This window comes from Branchiostoma belcheri, unplaced genomic scaffold (genome assembly GCF_001625305.1).
Source record: "Branchiostoma belcheri isolate BF01 breed outbred unplaced genomic scaffold, Haploidv18h27 scaffold25, whole genome shotgun sequence".
NCBI classification, from domain to species: domain Eukaryota; kingdom Metazoa; phylum Chordata; class Leptocardii; order Amphioxiformes; family Branchiostomatidae; genus Branchiostoma; species Branchiostoma belcheri.
The window spans coordinates 170495-189300 of NW_017803854.1; the positions used below are offsets into that span (position 1 = coordinate 170495).

General features: G+C 41.5%; 2 protein-coding genes across 2 annotated transcripts; both read left to right on the forward strand.

Annotated features, from left to right (window-relative positions):
* Positions 1–1380: 1380 nt before the first annotated feature.
* Positions 1381–8393, forward strand: LOC109471512. Its single transcript, XM_019770850.1, has 7 exons — positions 1381–1481; positions 3976–4044; positions 4395–4575; positions 4943–5191; positions 6301–6479; positions 6901–7056; positions 7486–8393. The coding sequence occupies exons 2-6, from the start codon at positions 3983–3985 to the stop codon at positions 7040–7042; spliced, it is 813 nt and encodes a 270-aa protein (XP_019626409.1). The 5' UTR covers positions 1381–1481; positions 3976–3982; the 3' UTR covers positions 7043–7056; positions 7486–8393.
* A 540-nt stretch (positions 8394–8933) lies between these two features.
* Positions 8934–17489, forward strand: LOC109471346 (cytochrome P450 3A13-like). Its single transcript, XM_019770636.1, has 14 exons — positions 8934–9134; positions 10478–10571; positions 10935–10993; positions 11279–11375; positions 11708–11830; positions 11992–12080; positions 12390–12538; positions 13028–13155; positions 13830–13935; positions 14314–14474; positions 14769–14857; positions 15318–15455; positions 16228–16390; positions 16919–17489. Exons 1-14 carry the CDS (start codon positions 9064–9066, stop codon positions 17009–17011), a joined length of 1560 nt encoding a protein of 519 aa, XP_019626195.1. The 5' UTR covers positions 8934–9063; the 3' UTR covers positions 17012–17489.
* Positions 17490–18806: the final 1317 nt, after the last annotated feature.

Consider the following 18806-nt stretch of genomic DNA (forward strand, 5'->3'; position numbering starts at 1 on the left):
CAGAAGAGTACCATGAGGAAGGTGACAGACGGTTACCGAAACCTCGGCTGAATAAAACACTTGGTCGTGTAAAAAGAGTCTCTTTACTCAGTGTCTTACCAACCTGACTTCTGTATGTATAATGTCCTTGCTCAGGGCAAGTACATTGTGAACCCGTCAGAATTGCCCTGAGGAAGGTGACAGAGTCACCGAAACGTCGGCTGAATAAAAGACTTGGTTGTGTGAAAAAAAGAGTCTCTTTACTCAGCAAGGGCCATAGTTATAAATCTACTTGGAGTTAAGTCAATACCATTGTGTGTGTGTGGCACAACCTGTTTGAGCCCCTTTGAACAAGATTTATTTGACACAGTGATTGTACAGCTTGGATACGTTCCAAGGTTGTGTTATTTTACTGTTAGTACTTATATTCGCCCGGCGGTTAAAACACCCAGAGGTGTAGATCAACCTCAACAAGCGAGAAATTGTGTAAACACAGTCCAGTACTTATATTAGTGACAGCTCAGAACTTTACACGGCCACGCCATAGACAATTTACAACTTGAGGTTGTCAGAGAAGTTCATAGCCGTCATGCGCCATGACTGATTAGCGTGTAGTTCCCATGACTTTTCTCACATCGCAAATTCTATCCTTCAAAGTTGACCTTCCAAGTTTATGGTACCCTGCAGAATTACAAAAGCCTTCGATGCCCCAGGCCATGGTAGTACCATTCCCGGTGTTCAGATGACAAACACAAGGATCACATGCTTCAGAAAGAATAAAGAATGGTAACAATGAGTCAGAGCTTGGGCAGGTTTTGAATTCCAATGTGTATCGTTCCGTGACATCTGTTGTATGCTGCCAGCAAAGTCAACCATTCCAAGTTGAGATGTATACATGTCTTACAAAAAGCTTTCGCTGGAGCAAGCAAAATACCCGGGCAATGAAGCATTGGCTTACCAAGCTCTTTAGGCTTACTACAGCATTCGATTATAGACTTATCGATATCTTTGGTCCACTTGTGATGTTTAATTAAACTTACTGAAGAGCCATACGTTTAGGAGTGTGGATGGTAGCTCACTATAGGATTGACGAGGGATTAACTTTGGAACCGACGTTTATACAAATATTATCACCATAACCATTGTATGTCCATATTTGCTTATATAGCTGTAGCTTGTAGGAGCGAAGTGGGCTTTCCAAGATGAGACGTCAGCAACGGTTTCGTTCCCAGAAATGCACTTGGTATACAGGACTTTGTGTCAACAAATTCGCTGATTGGTTGCTCGTAACGGAGCGAAAACGCCACCAATAATCACTAGGCACCTAGAGGGACTTCATTGGCTAAAGGAAAGAGAACCTGCCCAGGCCAGTTCCTTTTTTTTAATCGTCAGCATTTACCCGATCGACAACTTCACTTTTGCAGAGCGGCCTTCCTCTCTTAGTCTTCCGTGGAAGAGACGGCACCAAGCGTCAGTTGTTCGATACTCCGGTCAGCTCAAGGGTAAGCCAACACTTATGTACGTTTTATTCCATAATTTGACTATTGATTACATCCTTCCTCGAGTTGATACCAGTAATAGCCCAAGAATAACAGGCACGGACCCGCGCCGTATGTCACGCCCCGTCAGTCTCACAAAGATTTATTTTTCACACGTTGCAAACAACATCCAAATCTTCCATTTACCTCCCAAGACAAGGGCCTGCTGCTGGCTCTCACTGCCTCTAGACAGAGATTTATCTTTGTTCATGATAAGCCTTTGTTCCTTGCAACCGTCGCTACCTTTGCCTTGTTGAGTCGCGGACTGTGAACATAACAACAGGAACACAAACTCTCCGTGATTCTACACTTAAAGATGGCGTAACCTTTGTGCGTTGCTCTTGAGTTCTGCATTGCTTTGTTGCAAGATAATTGTATGTAGGACATCATACATGATAACGTTGGCTGCATGCAGATGTTTCAGAGGTTACTTAATGACCTATGGATAGGCTTGAAGTCGTAGTTGTGAGCTCGTGGGCACGGTGTTTGGCACAACACAATACAGCAACTGAGCCACGTCCCATGTTAGCGCGCACGTGCCGTTACCAAGCAGCGAGCCCGAAACTTCAACGTGTGTGTAGCCCCTGCCCAAAGACCAATTGACCTCTCAAAAAATCCAGACCATAGTACCTTTAAAACTCAATACATTAAACCCGGATGCCACTGCAGCACCTTAGAAAGCCAATGGACTATGGAACCAGAAAAAGGAACATACAAACAAGAACACATATAATACTTTTGTGCGCTGCTCGTGTGGTCTGATAGACTTACTTTGTTGTATGTAGATGTTTCAGAGGATGTTTACTGTAATAAATCTAATCACATGATTTTGTATATTTATTTAACTTTACATTCCTAAACTTTACACTCGTACCATCTGGGGCAACAACAATACGTACACATCTATGCTCCGAAGATTGCCGGCAATATCATCTGAACATTATCACTCACTAAAATTTATACTGAAGACACAGCGCGCTTCTAGCTTGCTCCGTTTTACTAATGTACCTGTCCATCAAGTAAAAACAGAAATTATAACACGCCATTCTTTACTGAGTGTCTCCTTTTTTTATTATTTTTTGCAATGTGAAGGAAGGGCAAAACAAGTACATACGCAGCTTCACAGGTTACCCTCCCACCCACGAAAGCAAGCAAGCACACACATTACAAAATCAACCATTTGATGAAAGAAATTGCGTATAAGTGATCCAGATATTCAATGAAAGAATATATCGTGTTAATGCGGTCTTGAAGCAATACAAGAACTATGATGTCATTGCCATTGTTTATACTGGCTGCAAAAGCCTGCAATGGGTGGCAGTGGAATGCACACCTGGCACGGACGCTTCTTTACTGGTAAACCCAGATGAAGTCACGCATGCACTTGCTTTACTCATTTACACAGTCAAATATTAGGGGAGTCCTAATAAACACGCTGTTTGAGCCTTCTTCTCTGATGTTTCCACAACAAGAACCGCGCCGTTCTGTTGCATTTGAGATTAGACAAGTCAATAGTGGAGGACATGCATCAATAGCGGCATACTGGCCAAAATTGCGTACCATATACTATACTATGGCAATCACTCGTGATCTTTATTTGTAATCAGATACAGATTCATGTACAGATACATAGTCATGCACAGATACAGATTCATGTACAGATATACAGACTTTCCGAGTATGATGACCGTGTCAGTCCCTACACCTGAGTGAGGGTCACAGTTGACACGGTAGCCTTCGCGTGGATTTGTTTAAGGTGGATAACAGGTTGCGAATCTGAGACCCACACACTTGGGCATCCGTCTTCCCCAGCGGATCCATCGAGGGAGACGTGCTGGTTCCGGTTCGGGTGCTTGCAGCGAGCTGCCGGTGACTTGGTTACGCTCAAGTTCCGCCTTGACTACGCCAGCCCGCCTGGCGCTGCTCTCGTCCGCCAGCTGAAGACAACTGCCGTTGGAGACTTGTCCCTCTAGTTGAGGGGGGATACGTGTAAAGTGCCTTTCCCAAGGGCACAACGTCGGTGCGCATGTTCGGACATGCCCCCGTGCTCCGACCCAGGTTCGAACCCGGGGCTCCTTTGTTGAGCGCCGAACGCTCTATCCACTACGCCACACGACGCCACTTCATATACTATACAATACCACAATAAGAGGCATGTTGAAAGCAAGAGTAAAGGCACTGATGCCACTGTAAATGTACTTCCGTGCTTAAGTATTGTTTCGACCGTGAACTTCATTCTATATCATTATTTTTATCATTTCGAATATATGAAGTTATTTCCTCTGACAAAATAAGATTGCAGAGGCACTGCACTTTTCTCTTTATACAATTAATAAAAAGGCTGCACTCCCATTTCGCCCACCAGGCACGGTAATCTTATTGCTGATATACTTTATTTGCAAAATCATGCCAGATGGCTAATTGCTTTTATCTTATAAAGACGTACTTTCACTTTCAGTAAAACGATGACGTCTGAGGAAAAAATGCACGAAGAGATGACGGACCTCATCTATAGTTGCCGAGACAAGTAAGCTTACTTTGTTCTTCTTACTGTAAATCTTGAAGTATTCACGTTTTTTTTCTTGGCTTTCGCGTTGGCCTCTCCAACGCAAAATAATGATACCACCAATATGTGTTTTGGTTTTTATCCCCCACCCCCTAAGAAATACAGGCTCGATTATGGGACTCCCATTTTAATTGTTTAGTGTTAACATGCTGTGGCAGTTAGATTTTGATTTCGGAAGAAAAGTGGTATCTGCTTTAGCCCCTAGTTTCTTTATAACTGATCAGTACAGGTATTACCATCTTCAATTGCTCAATCGACAAGTTTGTTGTCACTTACAGACCTCCTATTCATATTTCTTCTTTTGTTATTAGGTTTATTGAGTTCAAGGACGAGGCCGAGAAACTAGTTCGTCGTGCCCAGGCATTCGCAGGAGACACCATTGAGTACACCACTGATGCTCAAGACGACGATGAGGAGCTACAGGGCATGGATGGCGAAATTCTCGAGGAATGGAGGCACACCAACAAAAAAATGGAAGCATGCATAAAACAGGTGTGTTTAAGATTAATTCTATTTCTGCCCCGATATGCTGTAGGGTCCCACTACAGGGTCGAATTACCATTTCTAGGGCTTACATTACAAAATGTTTTCATACCCTGCGACATAGGAAGTACACATCTGACTGTAAAATTTCAAAACCAAACATAAATATTCCATATGCATGCCAATACACGAAACTAGTCGCTAAGGGATGGTTCTAAGCACGCTTAACAATTTAATTTGTGTTTTCAATATGTCCTAAAAAGCAACTTTCACAATGGTCATCTGCTCTTTTAAATTGCAATCTGCAATTAAAAAAATTAATTCATTCCACTCCCATTTTGTCTGAAAAGAAAATAAGTTACGCCGTTGTTTGCAGGGCGGCACCGTGCGAGCCCTTTGCAGTAAGGGCTTTGACAAGCTGCGTTCGGCGCAGGGAAAAGCTGCGGCAGGCCGGGTGCGTGGAATGCAGAAAAAGCACGATTCAGCGGGAACAGCAGGACTATGCCTCGGTGGTGCAGGCGCTCTGGCATGCCTAGGTGTAGCGGCAACTGGTCCCGTGGGTTTCGCGTTTCTTGCCGGTTCATTTCTTCTGGAGGGTGGAGCACTTGCATCTATATCTGATTCAGTAAGTACGTCGTAGTTCCCTAGCCAAGAAGGTTATGTTTTCAGGTCTGTGAACAGCATAACTCGAAGGTCGTGGATGGAACTTGGATTCTTGTTAGCTGGCAATGATAAGATTTTGGGCCCTCTCTCTTCTTTCCTTGGTACTGCAGATAGTGGCACTTCCGGTTTTCATATTACGTGTTCTGGAAATGTTATGCTTGCCACAATTTTTTTAGTGACTGATATGGTTTTGTGCCCGGAAAGAAGTGACGTCATCTGACAGCTTGTTCTGGAACTACAGGGACGTTTTTAATGCTCGAAAGAGGATAACCCAAGAGTTGATATTTTGGTATATGTATGTAGCTTAGGAGCTGCTTGGCATAATTATATACTGATAATGCAAATCAAGATTTAATTCGTATAAATATGGACTGTTTGAACATGTGTCATATTTAAAATCAATTCTGTTTTACCTACGTATCTGACATCTGTCTGTATGTTTAGCAAAAGTCATTACGAAAGTCGCTGTACTTTTGTTGTGTCAATAAATGTCAATAATGTGTCAATAATGTAACTGAAAAAGAAAGAAAGATTGGAAGATATGAAATATTATCATCAAAACTATTTTCATGATAAACTAAATGTCATAAATCCATGATGGTTAATGGTGGGGATTTCATAGGCAATTAGGGGTTAAGTGACGTAACTTATGCAAATTACTATAAAAATTGCGTAATTTACTAAGAAGAACCCGCCTTTGTTAAGATAAGACTGTCATTAGACAAGTCGTTATTTTGGTGAATATGGTCAACTGATATTATTCAGGCAAATGAGGATCTGTTTTACATAATCAATGAGAAAAATTCATCAGTTATAGAGATTAACATTTTGGCAAATGTTTCTAGTTATTTTCTGGACAACTTTTTGATCAAATATCTTATCTTGGCTTGACCACCACTGAATACATAAGTTGTAACTGTGGATTACCAAAATGTTACTAAATGTTTCAATGCATTTAAGTATCAAAACCTACAGTGCATGATTGTTCCTTATAAATCTGGCATGGCCTTCATGTACGATACAACGATACAGTTCTTACGCCACCCTCTAACAGCTTTAGATAATTCACAGAAAAAGCATGCAGAGTGGGAGAAGAAATTCGCCAATGAAGAGTGGAAATTGGACCAGGTCTATTCTCTTCTAATAAGTCTAACAGATTCCATGAAACAAGAGCTGCTCGGCCTGTATGTGGAGAGCACTGAGATCCTGGACAAAGCAAGCAGAATTGCAGATCGGTCAAGGCTTTCAAGGTAAGCTTTTTGTGTGAGTAAAAATAGCCTTTTTGATTTGGGTATACCAAAATAAAAAAGGATGAAAACTAGACAGGAAAAACAAGAGTTTTCATAACGCTTTAGTGGAAGTTCATGCATGGCTACTTATAAACAATTTCTGATGTGTGGGCGCCAATTCTTAGCTTGCACATAGCTGACCATTGGTAGAAATCTTTGTGGCAATAATAGTTTACCATATTACATTCAGGTCTTAATTTCTGGAGGATTTTTACTTGCCAGCATAGACAGAATCTCTTACTGAACGTTTATTGCATTTTTAACGATGACTCATATGTACGCATGCCTTTTGCCAACTTAAGGCAAGGAGATGGATATCGGCCAATTGAAAGGTCTGGTGTAAATTTGATACACTTTTATTGTGTCTTTTGTATATATGCAGAAGCAGTTACTTCAAACTAAGATGCCGCCGACTGGGAGAGCAATCAGCGCGACTGAAGAGAAACTGCGGACTGTATATCACTAACGTTCACCATGGCTTTGAAATAACTGGAGCCATGAACCAGCTCAGCATTGCAAACTAGAACACCGGAAACAGGTAAGAACTAATGTAGACAAACCAGGAAACGGAGTCATCAACATTAAATGATGTGTTACGCCGAAGATACAGATACAGAAATGCTTTTGGCATTTGCTTTTAACCTACTCGGATAAAGCAGTGACATGATTAATCTTCCAGCAGATATCGGAATGGGAAATCGTAATTCTTACTGGCAGCCAAGTTGGATGTGTGTTTTAAAACCTCGGCAGCCAGAAAACGTTACGATCTGCTATCCCAACATCTGCTTGGAGATGTATGGGCAAGAGTCTTTTAGAAGTATTGGAGTATCAAAATACAAGTAAAGTGTTATAGTATTTGAAAATGGATTAAAATCTTTACCTAGGGGAGATGGAGTTTGATTTTGTTGTAGCTTTTGATTCAGAATCGAGTCCAATAATGTTATTCCTGTCAATCTTGATTTTACAGTGAAGCCAGTGGGCGTCTGCACAAATGAAACATGGACTCCGAGGTGCTTCCTCACCGGCAGAATACAAGGCCACGTGGTAGCATACAGAGAGATGTAAAGTACATAAACTTCCCTTTCAATTGTAACATAGAGCACTTCCTCCTTGTACAAGATGTAGATTTCTTTCAAACTGAAGATTACAATATCTGCAATGATAACAAGTGGTGGTTACGATATGGTTTTGCTTATATCAAACCACGTCAAGTAGCATGTGATGCAGATTGTTTCGAAAAAGTGTTGTTTTGTTCATTGATGTAGTTACAAAAGTACTATGAACGTACTTTGGTATACGTAATACAGATTGTTGTGTGCCAGTGAGTCTGGTTTATACTTTGTATTTTGCTTTCTTGTGTATACGATATATTATTTTATTATGTTTGTCAGCAAACTGCATTAAAGATACTGTAGCATATCGTTGCCATAGTGACTATGAAGTACTTGGTTCATAATCAACTGTCTGATGTGTTGAACTAGTTTTTGCATAAATCATATTTTGATGTACCCAAGATACCTCATGCTGAGTCAGTTTTACCAGTAATTACAGCTCAGGTCATTTTGGCCTGCTTTTCAGGTACTTCCGTTTCATTCAAGTCAATGTACCTAACTGTGTAAAATTAAAAAAAAATGCAAGCAATACGTTACTGTATATATAACCGTTTCCGCTATTCTATCGCCGTTTAATAATCGTAAAGATTTTCCTTGTACATTATGAAATTGGGCTTCTGGTAAAGATCGCGTTACCACGCATTGCAGACTTATTTGTCAGGTAGCGGTAGTTGCTAAGTTTATGGCTGATTGATTAGATCGGCCGTTTTGTTGCGTTGTCTTAGCTACTGAAGGGTGACTGGTTAATAATAAAAACTCTGTATACATATATGTATTGTGTAATAATTGTGTTTCCGTGTACTGGCGTTTTTGTTTGTTGGTTATTGATTAATACATGAGGCGCGTGAAAGCGGATCTTCTACACACATTACGATGTATTATATAATACAAAATTATCCAGATGCAAATAAGATGTAGGCAGATGGAGAAACAGATATATCTAAACAGAGAGACAGAGACGGAGAGAGAGAGAGAGAGAGATCTAGACAGAGCGAAAGAGACAGACAGAGACAACGAGACAGGGAGAGACACACACACACAGAACAGATAGAGAGAAAGAACAAAATTATGAGCCTGCTTCAACAAATACAACAGGTAACCTCAGGTCACAAGCACGGGGTGTGTCGTCATCGGTCAAAGGTCACGCTACCTACCTGTGCAGGTGTCAGCGGTGTGAAATTATGGCGGAATAACGTTTGTTTAGTGAACGTGCGGGTCAACAAGCCTGCACAGGGCGGGCTAGGTTTGCCCTTATAAGGTGATGTCAAGTTTTGGCATGACGCCAGAAACGGCGACAACACTTATAAAGTATTGATTTGGGGCGGAGCCGTTCAGTATAGCCAGGGTAAAAACCCGGAAGTGAGAGTCCCACTAGCCTGACACGGTGCAGAGAACTGATCCGAGCTACACCGGCCGAGCAGAGAAGCCTGAGGATGGCGCTGGAGTTTCTCCCCATCCCGCTGTCATGGCTGGTGATGATACTGCTGCCTGTGCTGTTCTACATGTAAGTCTGTGTTTAATAGTACTGTTCTAAACTCTGTTGATTTTGTACGCTGTTCAGTCAATCGCCAACCAACGGCGACTCACACACGATGTAAATATTGTAACTGCTAAAAGGTAACGTTAACTAAATATGTTACCGACAGCGTAGAAGCAGTCTAGGGGCCCTCTAGGCACTGCAAGGTTTATTAAGAGTTTTTTTTACCAATGACATATCAAACTTGTAACGTAACGCATTACCGTTGAAGTCAGATGGACATTTCGGGTCAGGTCAAATTTTAATAGTCTACTGTGCCTCGCAGCTCAGGTAACTACTACTTATCTACAGGCGAAGCAACACCGTAAATTGTATGTAAAGAATGCACTGAAATACGTGTTTAAGAATGTTAGAATAATCTTGTTGATTCTTAAGTCATCACGCCGACTTGCAATGGGCATTCACTATAACCGATCTAGGCAGGCATATAATATTACATGTTTGTAAACACAGACACATGTAGGATACTGCACAAGGATCGTTCTCGTAAAGTAGAATTCTCTAAAACGTACGAAACATCACCTAGGCACTTTGTAACACTTCTATGCTATCATGAACAGATCTATTTTAAGACAATCATAATGACCCATGGTTTGTAATGGTAAGGCCGTCAGACATTAGCGATGCCCATATTTGGAGTTACGCCAGGTAAAGGAGAGAGAGCAGAGACTACCTGGCGGGTTATTACCATATATGGTAACACACCGGCAAGTTGACCAGGATTGACCTTTTAGGGCTTTTTAGCCCTACATAGACTACATGACCATTTAAGGGAATAATGTCAGAAAAAAGCTGATGGAGTCATTCACATATAAACAATTCATATATTATCTGTTTGTGCCTTTTCTTATGTCAAGGGTGGACTTAAGTTAACAAGGATACAATGCATATGGATAACAACAATACAATGCATATAGATAACAATTATAATACAATACATATTACACTTTTCCCTAGACAGTACAATATTTAAGACTTGTAATATAGCAATGGACGTCTTTTGCAACAATGACAGCAGGCATAAAGTACTAACAATATAGCCTCCGTAGCACTGGCTTATAGAACTGGGGTTTGGTGGTCTTCGGCTGTTTTCTGATAAGCCCAGTTCTAAAAAACGGGGGTAATTCAACCAGGCCGGCTATGTTGTCTATATGCAATCAGAAAATATCACATAAAAGCTCCCAAAGACCATGAAGACCCCCCAAAACCCCCAGTTTTTTGCACACTCTGGACGCTACTAACTATAATGTCACACATATTGTGACACAAACTAACACTGCTGTGAAATATTAACTAATCTCCGCCCACAGCTATTGCGTGCACCCCCTGTCAATGTTTAAGAAAATGGGAGTCGAGGGGCCAAAGCCTTATCCAGTGATCGGGAACTTTCTGGAGTTTAAGAATGTAAGTGTAAAGTTATTATTAATCATATCTGATTAATGCGTGTAAGATTTGCTGATAAGTCTTTCTTTACATTAGTTTCGTATTGACTGTAGTATATGTCAGATACAGTTGCTTATTTTTGTTGCCTGAGCAGAAGCATAAGTTACTTCGTCTCAATAGAATATTAACTAAAGGCGTCACCTTTCATGAAATTGCCTGGAAAGTGTGAAAATGTGTTCCATGCAAAGAAGGAGGAATATAAATGATCAAACGTAAGGACTGTCCAAGGCTCTTCAACTTAAGATATACATGAAGACAATGCAAGGGAAACTTCATGGAACCTCACGTTACCTGGAGTAACTGCTTTTCTCTCCCATTCTACAGGGTCTGTGGGACATCGAGTTGCAGACGTCACGTGTGAAGGAGTTTGGAGGAGTTTATGGGTAAGTACAATCTTCTGTTTATGACTGACATGATTTTACTTAATCACCAACCTGCAAACAATGCTGTATGGAGGGTAGGGGGTTCCAACGTAGATTGTGTTCTCTTTTAAAGGCTTTGAAGATAAATCCCTAAACTTAGCGCAACTTTTGACTGTCCAATGTCTCTAGATTGTTTGTGGACGTGACACAGACTTTTTAGCATCAGTACAGCTCGCTTTGATCATTTATATATCCGATGACTTTCATTTACCCTATGTATATTAATATTATATTTTCCTTTCTCAGTGTTTTCGGGGGAATGCGACCAGCCTTTGTCGTGACCGACAGGGAGTTTCTGCGGGAAATCTTCATCAAACAGTTCCACAACTTCACCGACAGATCGGTAAGAACTTCTCAGTTCTCCAAATGCATATTAGGTCAATGACCTGGACCTGACGGCTTTCACCATGGTAACTGGTGCTGTAGCAGGCACCATGTGGTGTTGGGTTACATTATGTAGCAAGAAACTGAGCTCGAGCTCAAGTTGGAGGGGTTGATTGGTCACAATAAACATGCACATGGATGCGTTTGAGTTTAAAGAATGTACAGACTGTTAATAGTTTGTTAGGCTAGACCATGTGAAGGTATTTATCTATGTCTTCTTGTATTTGCTTTGAAAATGTTACTGTTCTTACAGTTTTATTTACTTAGCTGATATCTGTGCCTGTCGTGCAGGCGAGTTCTACAGAGCTGGAAGTTCGGCCGGTGTGCCGAGGCCTGGCGAACCTGAGAGGAGACGACTGGAAAAATGTCCGGGCAACCCTCAGTCCTGCCTTCACCGGGGGCAAACTCAAACTGGTGGGTTTCGTTTGCTTTACCTTACTGACAAACAGACCCTCGTGAACCAAAGCAACTTGGTATTCATAAATCAGTACGAGCTTACTTTCAGTATTGTTGAATTTTCTAATGCATTTTTTAATTTAATCAATATGTTATTGCATTTATTTTGACTTTTCCAGATGACAGACATCATAAACCAGTGCGCAGACCAGCTGGTGGATAACATTGGAGAGACCACAAGGAACGGAGCAGCCTGCGACATAAAGGAGTAATTATTTCAGATTAACATCCCAAACCAGTTCATAGTTCACTGAGAGGGCCACCCTGGCTAAAGAAAAACAGAATAAAGATTATAATAATACTGTTTGTAAACATATAAGTCATCATAACATATCTTACCTGTGTCTTGACATGCAGTTTCGGGGCTTTTTTCGTAGCCCTAAGCCTCTCTCTCGAATGTGATTTTATGTATTGTTTATTGTTATGAGACCACACATGAAAGAACAGCTAACAATAAACTGAAACTAACTGTCAGGTACCTAGATAAAGTCAAAGTCATTACCATGTTCTCCCCCAGACACTCCAGTGCCTTCACCATGGACGCTATAGCCGCCGTGGGGTTCGGTACCGACATCAACACACAGGAGACCCCGGACCATCCCTTCGTGGTGAACGCCAAGAAAGCCTTCAGCGTCAACCTGAAGAACCCGCTTGTTCTGATCTACCGTGAGTTCAGCAGCAGTCAGAAACATAGCTTTTCTTACATCGGTAAAGGTTAGACATCCAGGTAATAAGATACGGCAAAAAAAAGTTACTTGAACAACGTTAACTGGGAGTGATTTTGGAGACAGTCAGACATTTCATTGTTTCGTCAGTGACACCGGAGACTTGCCAGAAAGGCACAAATCGATATGTAAATTTAAAATTTTAGACATCAAGCTTTTCATATCACCAAACTGCTTTCAATCCACAGCATGCACTTCGGCAAGAAAGCACAGGGTAAAATCATACAGATTACAAAATGTAACATATACATGTAAACAACGATGATCCTGGTCGGAGTTGTGTACTTGTATCTGCAACTAAAACAAATAAATGCACATAAATGATCTTTCTCTTCCTTTGTGTGATAGTGACTGGACGGGCTCATTTATTTATTTGTTCTGCAGCTTCTATATTAGTTTTAAAGTTTACAAATCTTTCTTTCTTCCCCAGTTCTGCTACCGAAGCTGGTGAAGCCTATAATGGAGAGTCTACAGGTGAGCCTGCTCCCGCGGGACTGTGTCAACTTCTTCAGCAGCATCTTCACACAACTCATGCAGCAGAGACAGACGGGCGGACAGGTAGGCTGCGCTTTTTCCTAAAACTGTTGTTAAGTGGAATTTGTTGCCACCTACTCCACTGCAGACTAGATAGCTTTATGCCACATGCCTACAAAGATGGTGCTTTACGCCGAAGGGCGGTTGTACCGGCTTTACTGACAGGCGATACAGATGCCAAGAAAGGGCCAAGGACCATAATGCATGGAGACAACTCACGGAGGGAGCAAGGGGTCGGTTACCCCCTTAGGCACTTATAATAAGCACTTAGTAATATTCTCACAATCCTAGGCACAAACCTCTCACAAGGCCGGTTACCCCCTTAGGCACTTAGGCAGGTAGGCAGAATACAGATGCAGAAGTTGGTGTACATGTTTTACAAAGATGGGTGATTGTACCACCTATACAGATATTCACCTTGCCATGTCCTTGGTACTGAAACTGGTGTGAATCTGTCCTTGGTACTGATGCCATTGACACACTTCTTTGTCCATAGAACCATAGCTGCCATTTCCTTTGTCTCTGGGGCCTAGTGAACATAACATAACTGATGACAATAACATTTATGTATCTGTGATGTTTCTTGTCTCCATGGTTGAGCTCTGGAGTGGAGTTTCCTTGGCTAAATGTTGATCTCTGCTACCTGGCCCAGTGAACATAAAATAATAATTATGCTTTTGGTCTCCTTGTTGTCCCAGGGCCGTGTGGACATGATGCAGTTGATGATGGATGCCCACACCATGAAGGAAGAGGAGGGAGGAGAAGGCGGGACGGCAAGCGGCAGGACACGGGGGAAGAAACAGGGTATCTGTCTCTTCTATGTTTTTGTTCAATAATAAAAGCTGCATCTTTCTCTCTTTCTTTTTTCCACCCTTCATTATACATGCAGGCGTATAATTTTTGAAGCGATCGTTTGGACTATTTTTTTGCTGCTAACTTTGCAACTTGTTTTTGCTGGAGCATATTTTCATCTCCCTCTTACACAGTTGTTTTCCCCCTGCCTCTAAAAGATTTAAAATAAAATTTAAGTTACTTACCTTAATCTCCAAGCAGATCATACGGTGGCAAGAGGAGTGGTATCCATTGGCCACCACTCCTCTGGCTAATGGATGCCATCGTATGATCTGCTTGGAGATTAACACAGCTATAGTCATCATGAAATTCCTGCTGCTTGTCTTCCAGCGCTGACCAGGGATGACGTCCTGGGTAACGGGTTCCAGCTCATCCTGGCCGGGTACGAGACCACCGCCTCCATGATCTCATTTACCCTGTACCAACTGGCCAGGCATCCGGACGTGCAGGACAGGGTGGTGCAGGAGGTGGATCAAGTCATGAAGGACAGGGTAAAATGGATTCAATTCTTCTGTCAGAAAGAGAGACACACACGCTTAAACACAGACACACATGCATGCACACAAACACACATACATGCACACACACACACACACACACACACACACACACACACACACACACACACACACAGGCATCACACAAATACACATACTGAAGTGCTCTGTTAAATTTGTGTAGAAGGGTTGCCGAGAAGTATTTTCCATATAATAGGTTGAGAATGACACAAGAAAGTGATTCCATTGTCCAGCCCTACATAATATCATGTTCTCCCTCCTCCCCAGGACACAGTAGACTATGAGGCATGTAAACAGCTGGAGTATCTGGAGATGTGCATCATGGAGAACCTCAGGATCTATCCTCCAGGAAACAGGTAACTTCATGTGTACTAGGAGGGTTTAGAAGATTCTGCATTCACTTTCCTAAACCTAGAAGATGTAGAACTTACTTTGTCTCGCTTTAACACAGTGTCTCAACAACATCAAAAAGCTAAGAGAAACAGTACAACAGTTACTGTAGTGTAGAACCTATCTATAGCTGTAAATGCAAGCTGCATTTCACTCTTAACAAATAGAAAAGGTTTATCATTCATTCTCTGAAATCTATCATTAGCAATACATGTACTTTGTCTTGCCTACAGCCACCTCTTCAACATCTAAAAACTAAGGCATTGCTGTCTTTGTCATATCTAGTTGATCCTGTGGCTAAAACCGCTAGTCACATTTCATAATTAGTCAATAGAAACTTCTTCACCTAAAAAAGGACTACTATTCTAACTTATGTACTTTTTCATGTCCCTGTGACTGTACATGTGTACCATATTTCTCCACCAGACTTGCCCGTGTGGCCACAGCAGACACAAAGATCCAGTGGCTGACTGTGCCGAAGGGAATGCTGATGGACATCCCAGTCCTACCCATACACTACGACCCACAGCGCTACCCCGAACCTCACAAGTTCATCCCGGAAAGGTAAAATCCAGTAGCAGCTATCCGCCAGGTTACATACATCAGTCACTTTCAAATTGTAAAACAGTGCATTTGAGAGATCTGAAGTGCAGGAACCACCTGTAATAGGATTCTCTGTCACTATGGAAACCAGTAATCACAGCTCTGGCACTATAATGGTACCAGTCTGACACCGATTGGTTAATATTAGCACAAATGTACATGTAGCATAGCTTCTTGCTACAGTGAGTGGCCTTAACACTTGCTGGCTTGCAAAGATACATTAATCAACAGGATTTGAATTTACCCAATTATCCTAACTCTAAGTCTCTAGAGGTTTGACCAGTGGAAGTGCAGTACTAGAAGCAAGCTCCCTAGTGGGGTCCCCAGAAAATTGAACCTTCTGAAATGGCATTTCCATTGTTTTAGAGGGGGGTTTAAGGGAAAATCAGCCTCAGACCATCACATAACTGTTTCAGACAGTATTTAATTTCAGTGGAAGGGCTGGCATAATGTAGTCAGGCTAGGAGCTCTGGGGCGGGTGGGAATTTTTACACAGCATTTTGAAGAGTTTTTAATGATTGTGTTCTTTTGACAGCCGGCCATCCTACAACCAGCCAGGAGAGAAGGTTTTATTCACAGAAACCTCCTACCGTCGTGTATCAAAATTCCCACCCACCCTGGAGCCTGCACAGGAGGCTATGCTACATGTAGAAGTGTGATGTAGCCAGGCTAGGCCACTCCAGGCTACTAACAGACATATCGTGCTAACAGTCTGTTTGTGTCACCACTGCAGGTTCAGTAAGGAAGAGCGGCAGAAGCGTGACCCGTGTGACTGGATGCCGTTCGGAGCCGGACCCAGGAACTGTATCGGCATGAGACTGGCCATGATGGAGGCTAAGATCGCCCTGGCCAAAATCCTCAGCAACTACAGGATCGCACTGGCACCTGACATGGAGGTGGGTGGAACTCTTGCTGTAATAACAATGCTTAAATAAAATCCCACACATTAATGCAACCTTCAGCTGGTGTTTCCAACCTGGTGGCAGACATGGAGGTTTAAGGAACTCCTGCAACAATACTATATTACAAATGTATATTACACTTTTGTCTAACATCTTAATGTAGCCCTTAGTTATTACTGTCATTGTCAACCTGTCACTGGACATTGAAGCTGGTAGAACTACGGCGTCAAATGGTGAATGCATTTATTATAAAAGCCTACAGATGTATCCCATAACCTTGAGCATTAAGCTATCATTGCCAACTTGGCAGATTTGAGGTTTGAAGACCTATAATTCGTAAGGTCTGCGTAATCATTTTATTATTTATTCAAATAATACAATTAAGTTGACTAAACTCATTGATGCCACCATTTAGCATTATACATCTCACAGTGACCATGTAATAATTAGTACACAACAAACTACAATGTATTAGGAAAGCAGTATGTTTTTTTTAAACTTTGCCAATCCATCTCTGTCCAGGTGCCAGTGCAGCTGAGTAAGTTCTCAGGCTTCCTCAAGCCTGAACACGGAATCAGGATCACCGTGCAGCCTAGGAACAGTGCCAGGGAGTGAAGCCATCAAAAACTTGCCTCCACCAGGCTTTCCTTAGGGGTTATGGATACATGCAGTAGAATTTGGCAAAAATAGGGTGAATAATTGGCCATGGGATTGAGCCGCAAGGAGTAAAGCCATCAAAAAGCTAGCCTCTATCAGGTTTTCCCTAAGGGGTTATGGATAGTAGAATTTGGCAAAAATAGGCTGACTAGTTGGCCAGGGGATTGAGACACAGTATGGGTAACATTTTGCCTCATACAAAGAACTCAAACGGTGGCCAAACTCCATTGGAAAATTAATCTCATATGTGGCAAAATTTTGCTACTTTCCAGTCTGTGTTAGTGTTAGTCTGGTGGAGACCACAGAAAGCATCATTCAGCAGCAACAGAATTACATGGTTGACTTGTCTGTAGAGTTATCCCAAGTGCCTCTGTTGAATAAGAATCATAGAATGTAGCTGGATGGGTGGTGTAACAGTAGACTAGCGCTCTAAATGTCTGCTTATGCTGCAATAAATGCACTACTGTGTTGCTGGTATGTAATTCCATAATGGAAAAGATTCACTTGAGTCTGTACATGTTATAAAATTTTCAATAAAGGAGCAATATAACTACATTGTAGGAAAATAAAAGGATAATTTACCTACAAATAAAAATGAATGTAAGAAGGGCAGAAGTTATCATGGTACATGTAGTTGGCAATGGTAGTTGCTATGGCATGATTTACAGTGATGTATAAGTTAATATTGTTATGTAGTTGAGAATGGTCGCTGACTGAAGTTACACAGAAAGCTGCTGATTGTTTGTTTTGCTCTTGTGCGTAAAAAAAGGAACCACAGCCACAAAGAAATGTATGAAAAGTGTGATTTATTACTAAGTCTTGAGCCTAGTCTGCTTTTGACAATACAATACTACCTGGCAGGGTTACAGTGGAATTTAATTTACTTTACAATGAACAGTACAATATATGTCCTTATCAATGGTACCAAAATAAAATGGAGCTTGTAGAATGAGATGTTTGTTCTTGAAATCAACAAAAATACATCAACAGCAAAAAAAATGTTAAAAAATGTAACAAAATATTTAGCTAGGAAATGCCTTACTTCCTGAACACTTGCCCTGTGACATTTTAATGACAAGCACATGATTTTGACAAGTTCCTTTGCACAATGTTATGGCAGACAAGACACCTAAAACTGCTGAGGGAAAATACTAGTACAACATGTCCTCTCCCTAACTTTCATAGACTCTAACAGGCTGATTTCAAATCTGCCACATGACTGGGAGCTTGTGCTACAGAAAACTTAAGAGTACAGACATGGAATACAAACAACGCTTCCTGTCATCTACTCTCAAGCTCATCTCCAAGCAGATGTTGGGTGCCTGCTGAGATATTTTTCTAGGTGTCTGTTGAAAGGCCAGTCTGAAACATGCAATGAGAAAAACAAATTTTTCCTCCTAACATCTGCTTGGTGATTACCCTTATTTAAATTAAAATAACCTTCCAGTTTCACAGACTGATGATATCTGTTGTATGAAACATGACATTTGACAGGTTAAAGCAACACAATGTTCTGATGCAGAAGGAACTTAGAGTAAGGGATATGTTACTTTGCCACTTCCCTTCCTTCAATAATAACCCTTCCAGTTGATCAATCCTAACACGTCGGCAGAACGTACTGCGCCTGCGCAAACCCCCCCAATTTTCACGGTTTTCGTTGGATTTTTGATCAACATTGCATCTGAACTTTGCCTGTTGCAGACAATATTTTTTCCGTTAGAACATTTGGAAACAACAGACAGGATGTTAACCT

Bases quoted from the DNA above. Each gene is read 5' to 3' on its own strand.
- LOC109471512 (XM_019770850.1), top strand. From the start codon at position 3,983: ATGACGTCTGAGGAAAAAATGCACGAAGAGATGACGGACCTCATCTAT. The intron at 4,045-4,394 runs GTAAGCTTACTT...TTTTGTTATTAG, and splicing joins ATCTATAGTTGCCGAGACAA to GTTTATTGAGTTCAAGGACG. The intron at 4,576-4,942 runs GTGTGTTTAAGA...CGTTGTTTGCAG, and splicing joins TGGAAGCATGCATAAAACAG to GGCGGCACCGTGCGAGCCCT.
- LOC109471346 (XM_019770636.1), top strand. From the start codon at position 9,064: ATGGCGCTGGAGTTTCTCCCCATCCCGCTGTCATGGCTGGTGATGATA. The intron at 10,572-10,934 runs GTAAGTGTAAAG...CCCATTCTACAG, and splicing joins ACTTTCTGGAGTTTAAGAAT to GGTCTGTGGGACATCGAGTT. The intron at 12,539-13,027 runs GTGAGTTCAGCA...TTTCTTCCCCAG, and splicing joins CCCGCTTGTTCTGATCTACC to TTCTGCTACCGAAGCTGGTG.